Source organism: Pelophylax lessonae, assembly GCF_965119305.1.
Source record: "Pelophylax lessonae genome assembly, chromosome: 1".
Classification (NCBI taxonomy): Eukaryota; Metazoa; Chordata; class Amphibia; order Anura; family Ranidae; genus Pelophylax; species Pelophylax lessonae.
The window spans coordinates 106342833-106356159 of record NC_138768.1 but is presented as its reverse complement, the minus strand read 5'-3'; the positions used below and the strand labels follow the sequence as shown (position 1 = coordinate 106356159).

Here is a 13327-nt window from a genome sequence, read left to right as displayed (position 1 = left end):
GTCGGCCTGTATAGGCCCCAAAAATTAGCCCACATGGGTTTAACTGACAGCTAAGAACGTAGTGTATTTGATGGCTAGAGGTACATTAGGCATTCACAGTATACAGAAGTAAGTGTCGGCCTGTATAGGCCCCAAAAATTAGCTCACATGGGTTTAACTGACAGCAAAGAATGTAGTATTTGATGGCTGGAGGTACTGTACATTAGGCATTCACAGTATACAGAAGTAAGTGTCGGCCTGTATAGGCCCCAAAAATTAGCCCACATGGGTTTAACTGACAGCTAAGAACGTAGTATTTGGTGGCTGTAGGTACATTAGGCATTCACACAGGATACAGAAGTAAGTGTCGGCCTGTATAGGCCCCAAAAATTAGCCATTCAGTGGACATGAAATGCCTTTTATGCCACTGTATGTAGCAAAGCCAAGGACCAGGAATTGCTGTGGGTGGATGGCGGTCTGGCGGATATTTGTGCCCTGGCATGAGGAATTTCAATGAAACATGGTCTACTGGTCACGTGTTGAATTCCTCAGAGATCCATGCCTCATTCATTTTTATAAATGTGAGGTAGTCTACACTGTCATGAGCTAGGCGAGTGCGCTTATCGGTCACGATCCCCCCTGCTGCGCTGAACGTCCTTTCAGACAGGACACTGGACGGGGGGCAAGCCAACAGTTCCATTGCTAATTGTGCAAGCACTGGCCAGAGGTCAAGCCTGCCCACCCAGTAGTCCAGGGGTTCATCACTCCTCAGAGCGTTCACATCGGCCGTTAACCCGATATAGTCGGACACCTGTCTGACACCTTTTTTTACGCTCCAACATTTGGGCCACAGAAGCCTGCCTTTTTCCAGAACAACGTGACGACGGCATCATGGAAGGTGGCGTGGAGGACAAATGTGAGGAGAAGGAGAAGAGGCTGGACGGTGAGAGCCTGGAGTGTGGCTTTGTGGGTTCTGACGGTGTTGCTCCCACTGGGCTCGGTGATGGGATTTCAGGTGCCTTCTTAAGGCGGTTGTCCCTAGGGGAGTGTTGGGCTTACCGCAACTTATTCGTTAACTGCAAAGGCTGCAGATGGCAACACTGTTGTCAGCAACGTACACATTAAAAAAAGCCCACACTGCGGAGCCATGTGCCGGCGTCCTGGGAGCACCAGATGTGACTGTACATAGTTGATGGCTCGCTCCTGATACATTTGCAGTCTGCTTTGTACCTCTTATGCAATTCAAGTTCCGCCTGCCTCTCCTCCCTATCTTCCGGTCTGTCAGTCCGCCAGTTCTACAAATAATTGGCCAGTAACTGTTGTCACTGTGTGTAGCACAGTTAACACAGCAAAATAGACTAAAATACAATCTTAGAAAAATATACTGTTCAATAACACCTCACTTCAATCTGTGGTATTGGGGGGCCACAGGTTTATCACATCAGTTTTTACAAATTTATGGCCAGTAACTGTTTTCACTGTGTGTAGCACAGTTAACACGGCAAAAGAGGCCAAATCTTTGCAGGACTAAAATACACTCTTAGAAAATGATACTGTTAAATAACACCCCACTTCAATATGTGGTATTGGGGGGCCACTTGTCTATCACACCAGTTGTTCAAAAAATTGGCCAGTGAGTTTGGCACTGTGTGTACCAGACTTAACTCAGCAAAAGAGGCAATATTGTTGCAGGACACAAATACACTTGTAAAAGTATACTCAGATAACACCCCGCTTCAATCTGTGGTATTGGGGGGCCACATGTTTATTACAACAGTTCTACAAATAATTGGCCAGTAACTGTTGTTACTGTGTGTAGCACAGTTAACACAGCAAGAAAGGCCAAATTTTTGCAGCACTAAAATACACTCTTAGAAAATTATACTGTTAAATAGCACCCCACTTCAATATGTGGTATTGGGGGGCCACAGGTTTATTACAACAGTTCTACAAATAATTGGCCAGTTACTGTTTCTGTGTGTAGCACAGTTAACACAGCAAGAGAGGCCAAATTTTGCAGCACTAAAATACACTTTTAGAAAATTATACTGTTAAACAACACCCCACTTCAATCTGTGGTATTGGGGGGGCCACTGGTTTGGCACTGTGTGTACCAGACTTAACTCATTAAAAGAGGCAATATTGTTGCAGGACACAAATACACTTATGAAAGTATACTCAGACAACACCCCACTTCAATATGTGGTATTGGGGAGCCACAGGTTTATTACAACAGTTCTACAAATAATTGGCCAGTAACTGTTGTCACTGTGTGTAGCACAGTTAACACAGCAAGAGGCCAATTTTTTGCAGGACTAAAATACACTCTTAGAAAATTATACTGTTAAATAACACCCCACTTCAATATGTGGTATTGGGGGGGCCACTGGTTTGGCACTGTGTGTACCAGACTTAACCCAGCAAAAGAGGCAATATTGTTGCAGGACACAAATACACTTGTAAAAGTATACTCAGAGAACACCCCACTTCAATATGTGGTATTGGGGGGGGGCATTGGTCTATCACACCAGTTATAATACATTATAAGTGCTTTTGTCACTGTTTGTAGTATTGCTGCAGCAACGCATAGTCACCACACCTGTCACAATGCTGCACAGTGCACAATAATAATACTAATCCACTATAATATGCTTTCTACAAAGTATATTATACTGTGGATTACCCCCCCCCCCCCCCCATATAGTGCACTGCACAGCAATACCAAAAAAATTGCAGCCCTTTAAATTACTTTTGTGGACATTAACAGAGCGATTTGTGTGACTGCCGATCTCTAACTGCCCCTAAAGCACCGACTGGATACCTGCCCCTAGCCTGAAAAGATACTAGTAGACCTATACCGAAATACCAGCCCTGAAAATGACTTTTGTGGATCTTACAGAGCTATTTGTGTCTGGCAATCTCTCCCTGATGCATACAGCAGACCTCTCCCTACGCTGGCAAAAAGCAGAATGTGAAATGGCCGAAAGCTCAGGTCTATTTATAGGGTAGGGGGCATGTCCATGTGCTGAAGTTTTTTAATTGGCTGTCCCGTTCCACCTGACGGCTGTGTCATGGGTCAAAGTTCTCCCCAATGTAAACTATGGCAGCCGCGAACAACGCCATGTGTTTGCAAATTCGGCGGCTAGCGAACAAGCAAAATTTCCTGCGAACCAACCGCCGGGCGAACTGCAAGGCCATCTCTAATGAATGCCCTCGCTCCCAGGAGTCAATGCACCTGCACCGGCCCTGCTCGTCACTTCCGGCGCAGGCACGTCAATCCCTGCTAAACAGCTTCTGGGCACCGGAAGTGATGAGCAGGGCCGGTGCAGGGCATTCTGGGACTCCGACGTCACCGAAGAGGACGCTCCGGCTTCAGCTGCCCACACCTGAGATGGCAGCGCTGGACAAGACATTTTCAAGGTAAGTATTTCTTCTAAAAGGTAAGTGAAACAGGGGACAGTGGAGTATTACATTTAGCAGGGATTAAAAATTATGATTAGAATGATTACCAAAGTGTAACTAAAGGCAAAACCTTTTTTTATTGCGATCTCTGTCCCCGTTAGGGAGATTTATCCTATGGTGACCATTATCACTAAGAGTGAAACTGGAAATAAATGCCAAAATTTTGGGTTGTCCCCAGAATAATAATGCGAACACTAGTTCTGGTGAACCTGGTGTCAAGCCGTGTTAATTTCGTGGAAGAAAAAATTTTCGTCAATTTTTTTTCGTCAGCTGTTAGTTTTCAGTGACAAAAACTAAACGAAAATAAAATTTGAATTCAGTCAATTGATAAAAACTGTAACGAAAATTGGAAGATTTAAAGAACTAACTAAAACTTAAGTAAAATGTAAGGGAGGGACGTTTACCCACCTGAACTTCAGCTTTCTTCGGAGCTCCGCTCTCTGTTAAAGCCCCCTGACAAAGCTGTATTGGCCAAGAGATGTAGGCTCCCTCTGTCTGCCTGCTGCTGGGAGTTGTGGAAAAATGCCCGGAAAACCAGGTGGCGGGTGTTTACCCTCCCAGGAAGGTAGCAGTGCTTAGTACTGTGTAAAAAAACAGCCTCCCCAGACTAGTTCTCCACCCTGTGCACTCACTCACTCCCATTTACTTCCCCATTGCCACAACATGTTGTTCGATATTTACTCCAGGAGTATATAATCAGGTTGAACATTTTAGAGAAATGCTTAAATAAGGCATTACAATTTAACTAAACCCATTTGATTTTAGTTGACTAAAATGTAACGGAGATTTAAGTTGACTAAAATACAACTAAAACCATTCAGATGACTAGAATATGAGTAAATCTAAAATGGTAATTTATTTAAGACTATGACTAAAACTAAACCCAAATGTAATGCCAAAATTAACACTGGTGACAAGTAGGGGTTCCCTCATTTGGAGGGATTTCCTATAACTTCCTGCTTTTGCTTTGAGACAGCAAGTGAAAAGAAATTTCCCCAAAGGGGACACAGTTGGCAAAAAAAAAAAGACAGGGGTTATAACTTTGTCAAAAATGGAAAAATGAAATATTGTATGTTAGTGCAAATAAAAAAAGTATCACGGACAGTACTCAATTGTCTCTGTCAAAAATGGAAAAAAAGTTTTGCCTTTAGTTCTACTTTAATACTTATTTCACAGAAAAAATATAGATGGAATTCAATACATACTATAAATATCATAAAATATACCGTAGTTTGGCCCTTTCTCTGAACTTAGAATGGCATTATATGGTGTTAGCTTCATGGAGTACTGTAATTCCCAAAGCCTTCAGTAGTCCTTTGCACTTTGATTTGATTTTGGAATGATTGATAACCATTTCAACGAAAACCAAGAGTTTCCCTGTATGAAAACATTTCATTTGGTCGTTTGCATCCTACCTCATTGTAGCTAAACTGCATTGTATGGTTTAGAATTTGAAGTTGTAGACAGCCAACCCACCGAGTTAGACAATGATACATATTTTTAATGTTAATTGCTCCGTAAAATCACATGTAGTACTTCTTCAGAAGCTGTGCAGATCTCACCTGAAGAACATGTTTTTCATTGTGAAGGGATTACTCACTGCGGATGTATGGACCTGAAGATTCATGAAGAATTAATTGACTACTAATTACAGAAGATATATATATATCAACTTATAGTAATGTTATGCTATTACTAAGTAGTCCAACACACAAACCCTTACATGTATAACATTTAATTATGTAATGACAGATAACAAATATTGATATCAGAAATTGTAACAAGCATACTTTGCTATAAAATGCCTTTTCACCACAGAGTCCCATGTCTTTGTGGTGTGGCACAGACGATCAAAGCAGATGTATCCATAATAGCACCTCTGAGAAGAGACTCCTTATTACAAGTTTTAGCTATAGTATATACAGGACTGGTGTGTGAGTAAATTACCAATTTTAATTGTATGGAGAGTGATCTCACTCTCTCTAGGGAAGATAGTTGGCTCGGCCATATAGTCCATGTACAATGACATTCCTGAAGCATTAGGTCAGTTGAGATAAAGCCTTAATTATGTCATTATATGGCCCCTTAAAAGATAAGTTCGCCTTTTAGAAATAAATAAATGTACAATTTTTTTGCAGGTAAAAAATTGTGCATTTAATATTTTTTGTTGCAGGAGCCTGGAAAGCATTGTACCAGCGATCAGCAGATTGCTGACGCCATGCAGGTCTCCTGCACACTGTTAGCATATTGCCTTGCCTGTACATCCCGTATGGGTAAGCTGAGACTCCCTGACAGGAAGGCTCAATGAACTACCACAGTGCCGTGGTAGTTAACTGAGAACTACAAGCCGACAGCCGCTAAGGATCACAAAGCTGTGTGTCTGAATGATGCGGCCATGTGAGCGGAGCTGCTTTGAAATAGTGGCAGCTAGTGTGGGGAACTTCTCCCTGTACTGCTGCCACAGGGAGAGGGCAGCGACTGCAGCACTGGGAACATGTTACATGTTCCATCCTAAAATCAGATGGAATATGTAACATGTTCCCAAAGGTAAACGTATCCTTTAATCAGGATTTGGAGACTTTCTTATACATTAGTGAGTCACAATTAATGGAGAAATTAATTTTCTCCATCAGGAGGTTTCATATAAAATGGTATAATCAATGTAGAAAGTGTATTAGACAAGATTAGCATAATTTGTCGACTTACAGTATTGTTATACTACTAATTAGTCCAATGCAGGGGACCACTTCTTAAGTAGTTTTTATTATTACAGGTTCTTGCAGCTGCATCCTTGGGATTTCAAGGTACAGGTTATGAGTTGAATCCCATATTGACAAATTGGGCAAGAGCTAAGGCTTGGTGGAAAGGCTTCTCTAAAGACCAGGTCACTTTCCTCAGGGAAGATTTTTGGTCGGTAAGGAAAAAGCTCTTTGTCTAGTATGCAGCGCTTTTAGGGGAACTGCATACAGAGGAGTAACTGTACATACTTATCAAAGCAGAACTGTATTGCACTAATCATAGTTTAAAATTATAACTGTGAATAAATGCACAAACCAGAAAAAAAAATTGGCTATATATAGTTCACATTGCCTACCACACTTACCACTGTTACTTATTGTCCCCCTATAATCTGAACCTTGACAGTGATCCACTTTCATCAATAGCAATACCATCTAATGATGGTACCATGGAATTTGGACATTTGTGTATCTGTTCACCAAGGATTTATTGTGGCATCATAGATGTGCTGCTGTTGAAGTGATTGTCTACACCAGTCTCTCTCAATGAGGGTTCCATGGAACCTTAGGTTTCCTCCAGAGGTTGTTGTCTGATACCTAACTACTGACAGCAATGATCTCTTTAGTCATTTGTAACCATGAGTTGTAGAAATAGTAAGTTCCATTAGCCCTGGAAGTTATTTCAAGGGTTCCTCCATGTTAAAAAAGTTGAGAAAGTCTGGTCTACACCATCTCCGCATTCCTCCACTCTAGCATTCCAGCAATGCAGAAGATAACTATGGAATACCTGCAACAAGACTGCAGATGTGATCTCCATGCAGACAAATTGGGAGCAGTTCGTTGTGTTACAGTGAGAGGAAAATGATCCCATTAATCATTAGAATAGTACATAGTTCACAGTACACAGTTCTGCTTTGATGTGTTCATTGAGAGCTGCTTTAAGGATGAAAAAGCATAATATATATCATATCATGTCATGTGCATTCTGTGCTTCTTTTATTTGGTGATGAATTGCATCATTACCTGCAATAAATAAAAACATCCAAGTGAACTAGGATGAACAAACATGTGGGCCTTCAGCTTGCCATACTAGCCCAATGTGCCCTTTAGCATTACGCTGGTGCTTTACAACACTGGTACCCAAGAGAACCTCTAGTGTGGGAATGCAGGAGGTGGATTTATGTGCACCCTACATGCAAGCGAGGGGAACATGGTTAAGACTCCTGGCTAATTGAACTCATAAAGGTTTACCTATTTGACTGTCATGAAGTTAAAAAAAAAAAAAAAGCATTATTTTAAATGGTACAACACCTTATTCACCAAGTGAGTAAATATGCTAAAAATAATGCATCTGCCTGATGGAGAAGGGCAATGGGGCTAGCAATGACATGGGGAATCTACGTATTCCCAGCCCTCTTACTGGGGAGGATACCAGGGTGCTACTGATTGTTTGTTTCATTTTTTTTTTCCAACCAGTATATTATGGAACCCAGCCACAGGTAAATAGCTAATCATTTTTCTGCCTTTTTGTGTGCATTGCCTGCAGTTCTCTTTTGTACTGATGACTTTGCTTTTCGATAATTGTGCCAGTATATACTCCCTCCCAGGCTCATGGTACCCATAGGAATAATTTGTTTTTATCATGAACAAAGAAACTCAATAGACTAGTGGCTGTAAATTACCCTTGCTCGCTCGCTTCCGCTCTCCTGACACTCCTCTGCTACTAGTGAGTCAGCTTGCAGATCGCACCATCTGATGGTTCGCTCATCCAAGGCTCCGGGATCTGAACTACAGCTATGTGCCATTCGGAATCCATTAGAACAAACACCAGGCAGGCTGTATGTAAGTTCAAACAGGAAGAACTTTTATTGGAAGTACACAGCACACTTTTATACAGAATTTGGAACACCCCACCCCCAACAACCGCTTTCCTATTGGTCAAATGTAAAGTACATGTAGTCCTCCTTCAGGTCCTCCTTAACCATGCAAATGAGGACTTGAAAATGAGTCAGCAGGGATTGGTCCGATAGCTTGATTAGAAGGACTGTTATGTGTAATGAGACAGAAGCCCCAGGGGGCAATCAATGTACACAATAGCCAGACACAGAACAATGGAGCCGTCTGGAGCCTTAAGACAGTGTAGAAGACCCCCCCACTGTGTAACAGATTTCAAGGAGGAACACTTCCGCATTCCAAGGTCCATGAGAACAGAGGTGGGGGACTTGAGTCACATGACTTGACTTAAGTCAGACTTAAGTCACCAGTTTGAGGACTTGAGACTTGCTTGACTAAAATTAATAAAAGACTCGACTTGACTTTGACTTGAGACATATGACTTGAAATGACTTTAGTTTTTTAAGTTTTTAAATATTTGCATTTTCTCAAGATGTGTTAAAGCAAAATGAAAGTGCCTGTTATGTTTCTGACACCACAGTCACTTAAAACACCTCAGTGTGTTCTGATTTTAGGACACTGGCTGTTTAACAATGGAAATACTTAACATGTTTTTAGTGAGTGTGATGTTGAAACATGACCGGACAAGGATTTTGAGCTGTTTGGGCATTCAAACTGTTTCTTTAATATGCCAAGAAAAAAGCACTAACAGTTTTGTTAATATTGAAAATAAAACAAAACCTTTCCTGACCACTGACTTCTAACTGATTTAAAGGTGAAAATTGGGGTAGATCAGTATTTTGACTTGATTTGTGACTTAACCAAAACAAATGACTTGACTTGACTTGCTTGACTTCTAGCAGGGACTCGACTTGACTTGCTTGCTTTTCGCCACGGTAACTTGGGACTTGCTTGAGACTTGAAGGTTAAGACTTGAGACTTGCTTGTGACTTGCACATGTGTGACTTACTCCCATGTCTGCATGAGAATACTTCCCCTGGGAAACAGTCCAACAGCCACAGTGGGACCCCGAACGGGTCAACTCGAGGATGTTGGAAAAGTAGTCTTAAGGTTCCAGGTCTGTCTGGTGGTGACTGGGAGTGCTCTTTCCGAAGTCGGGGGTATACATTGTGAGGTTAAACACCCTAAGTCATTCCCCAACAAGACCTCAGCTGGTAAATCTGGCATGATGGCCACTTCCACTGACTTAGCCCCGGTGCCCCAATCAATATGCACCCTGGCGGCGGGTAACTTGTGGATGGCTCCCCCTGCCACTCTTACAGCCACAGCACGCCCAGTGTGATGTGAGGGTTTAACCCTGTGCGGTTGTACCAGGGTTATGGTGGCTCCAGTGTCTCTTAGTCCCCTGGCTTCTTGTCCATTTAGTCTCACCGTCTGCCTGTGGTGAGCCCTGTTGTCCTCAGCTGCTTGCACTGGGTTAGCCTTGTGAAGGGTACCCAATTGCTCCTCAGTGGGTTCAAACCTGGATACGACTGGGGAAACCTCTGCGGGATAGTGGGGGACCATTGTCTGTGCTGAAGGGGGTGACCCTGGTCGGATCCATGCAGCTTGGTTCCTGCTCTGGGTACAGTCTCGTTGATAGTGCCCAAAATGCTTGCACCTGTGGTATTGTACCCCACTGCGGGACAGGTATCTGGGTGTCTGCCTGTGGGTGTGGTAGTAGTGAACTGCTGCTTGCGCTGGGGAAGGTGGCCCGGTTCGAATCCCTGAAGCGTGGTTCCATTTCTGAGTGCAGTCTCTCTGATAGTGCCCAAATTTCTTGCACAAATGGCACTGCACTCCATTGTGCCTATGGTATCGATTTGCCGGAGCATTAGGGATTAGTCCTTGATTTTTTTTTTTTTTTTTTTTTTTTTCCTTTTTAATATGTTTTTTATTGAGTTTTATACAGATTATACAAGCATGAAAAAAAAAGAAAAGAAAAAGGGGGGTCTCCCCAGATTATATACAGTTAGGCAGTCCCTGCTCGTCATAACTAGAACCAATGCAGAAAACATACGGTTTAATATACCTACAAAAATCAATATTTCTGGGATTGTTAAGCATTTTAGTCCATTTGTTTAAGCGGGGGCTCTCCACTAAAGAGAGGAGAGAAAGAAAAGAGAGGAGAAAGATGGAAAAAAAGAAAGCTGGGGAGGGGAAAAAAAAAAAAAAAAAAAAGGAAGGGGGTCCCTTGGTGTTTCACCAGTCTTGACGTTCTAACCTAGAGAGGCCTCAGCCATATATGAAGCGTATATGTTAGTGTGGGTAAATGTTAACCAACATGACCAAATCTTACGTGCCAGAGATGCCTGACCACGAAGATCCAATGTCATGTCTTCCAGGTAGTAAGTACGGTCGACTGCCCGCAACCATTGAGGTATCGAGGGGACTGTAGACTGTTTCCAATATTTTGGGATTAATGCTTTGGCTGCATTTAAAAGGTGAGGGGTAATAGACTTTTGATACTGGGCCGGAGGAAGTTTAGTGTCATGGAATAAGACAGACAACGGATCCCTAGCAATAGGTAAACCCTGAATCTCTTCAATTAAAGATAGTACGCTAGTCCAAAAGGGTCGGATTGCTGGGCAGAACCACCATATATGTGCGTGCGTAGCTCTAAGCCCACAGCCTCTCCAACAGGCAGCCGAGAGAGATGGTGTCATCCTCTGTAGCTTAACGGGGGAGTAGTGCCATCTAGTGAGAAACTTATAATTGGCTTCTGCTGTCCGCGCCGATGTTCCTGAACTATGAGACAATTGAAGAATAACCTCCTCCTGTGTCGGCGAAAAAGTACATTTAAAATCTAGTTGCCACTGTTTCAAAAAATGTGGGGTGGAGTTGGGGCTTAGTGCGTCCAATGCCTTATAAAACTTTGATAATAAACCTTTACCTGATTCAGGGCGTGCTAGGATTTGTTCAATCGGGTTCAGGGAGTGTATGTTGCGTAAGGGGTAAGGCAGTTTTTTTACAAATTGCTGGAGTTGGTGGTATTTCCAACAATCCATAAATGTCTTTGGTGAGGCCTGGCATATTTTAGAGAATGGAAGTATTCCTTCCGTCCCCGTTATATGATGCAGCAGCGTAGCATTGGCCTGTGGTAGCCACTGGGAGAAACAGTGATCTTTATAACCAGGCGGGAAAAGGCTATGGCCTAAAATCGGCATAAGCGGTGAGTTGTATGGAATTTTATGGAGCCTATGAAGCCGATCCCAGACGCGGAAAACCGAACTGGTTAAAGGCGAAATAGTGTCAGCAAGATTTCTAGTCTCCGGCGGTATCCAAAGTTGAGTATATAATGATGTATTTGCCAGCTTCTGCTCCAGCTGTACCCAGAGCTTTTCCTCTGTATGAAATTTCCAATCGGCTATCCGAACCAGGGAGATGGCATTCAGATATCTCCCGAAGTCCGGCACCGCCAACCCCCCCCGGCTTTTGCCCCGCGAAAGTAGCGAGAGCGCAAGCCGAGGCTGTGAGCGGCGCCAAACATATGCTCTAACCAAAGAATTTAAGGTCCTCACCAAATTGACGGGTATGTTAAACGGAAGCATTTGAAACATGAAGAGCACCCTGGGCAGCACATTCATCTTGACAACATTCACCCTCCCCATCCAAGAGGTGGCTAAATGATGCCAATTCGCAAAGTTAGCTCTAATTGTGTTAAGTAAAGGAATATAATTTGCTCGTGCTAGATCCTCCACCTGGGCAGTAATATGTACCCCTAAGTATTTAAAAGAATAAGGTTGCCATATAAAGGGAAATGCTGGGCTGATATCATGTGCCATTGCCGGGGCAATTGTAACGTTTAAGATTTCCGACTTCGTTAAATTGATTTTAAAATTAGACAAAGCACTATATCTATCAAATTCAGAAAGGAGATTAGGCAGAGATATCATGGGTTGTTGTACATAAAAAAGAACATCGTCCGCATAAGCCGCGTATTTCTGTGACATAGACCCGACCGTGATACCGTGAATCGAGGGGTTTGCTTGAATTCTAGCCAGAAAAGGTTCCAAGGATAAAACAAAAAGTATAGGGGAGAGCGGGCAGCCCTGTCTGGTCCCATTAGAGAGCTTGATTGATTCGCTAAGGATACCGTTAATCTTAATCTGAGCAGTAGGGGATTTATATAACGCATTAATCAAACGACACAGGCGGGGGCCTAGACCAAACGCCTGTAGTGTCGCCATCAGGAACTCCCAGTCCACCCTGTCGAACGCTTTTTCAGCATCCGTGGAAAGCAACAGGGTGGGCTGGGAGCGCCGGCGAACAAAAGATAAAAGTGAAATTGTGCGTGACACATTGTCCCTCACCTCACGACCAGGAATGAAACCAGTTTGACTGTTAGCGATACTAGCGGGTAAAAAGGGGAGCAATCTGTTGGCGATTACCTTGGCATATAGTTTAACATCGACATTTAACAAAGAAATGGGACGATAGCTAGAACATAAAGAGGGGTCTTTACCCTCTTTCGGGATTAACGTAACATATGCATGCAAAGTCTCCGGACGCAAAGAAGAGTCTTCCAGAATAGAGTTAGCATAGGAGGCCAGGTGAGGGAGCAAGGTTTCGGTGTATTGTTTATAGTAAAAGGCCGAAAAGCCGTCAGGGCCCGGGGCCTTCCCCATTGGGGTAGAGATTAAAGCGGCTCTGAGTTCTTCCACCGAAATTTCATCCTCCAGAGAATTAACTTTCTCTGGTGGGATAGAAGAGAGATTGGCACTAGCAAGATATTCTGACATCAATGATCTACGCTTTTCTGGATCCGAGATAGCTTTCGGAACAGAATAGAGATTTAAATAGAATTTATGAAATTCGGCCGCGATAGAGGTGGAATCGTGCGCCAAAGAGTCATCGTGTCGCTTGATTTTAGGAATATAGGAGGCTACTTTTTGTTGTTGCAAAGACCGTGCCAGGTGTCGGCCAGGTTTATCACCCCATTCGTATATCCTTTGGGACACCTTGCGATATATGGCCTTGTTTTGTGCATGAAATAGGGCCTTAAGCTCCTCCCGTTTTTTAGTCAGTAACTGTAGGGTAGAGACAGCAAGGGAGGCCTTATGAGAGCGTTCAAGAACCTGTATTTCAGCAACAAGAGTTCTTTGACATGATACGCGCTCTTTCTTCTTCCTTGCTCCTAATTCTATTAGTTTACCCCTAATATAGGCTTTATGGGCCTCCCAGCGAACAGCAGTATTGACCTCCGGCAAGGAGTTGTCAACAAAAAAATTATCTAGTTCTTTACCTATATTTTG

General features: G+C 43.0%; 1 protein-coding gene across 2 annotated transcripts in view; it reads left to right on the top strand.

Annotated features, from left to right (window-relative positions):
* Positions 1–13327, top strand: part of LOC309559218 (adenine nucleotide translocase lysine N-methyltransferase-like) — a 73756-nt gene that overhangs the window by 43753 nt on the left and 16676 nt on the right. The window contains exon 4 of one of the 2 annotated variants that reach the window (XM_082262437.1): positions 6215–6355. The exons of the other annotated variant lie outside the window; for it this stretch is intronic. Within the exon in view, the coding sequence (XP_082118563.1) occupies positions 6215–6355 (141 nt within the window). The remainder of the gene's footprint in view (positions 1–6214; positions 6356–13327) is intronic. 2 annotated transcript variants of the gene reach the window in all.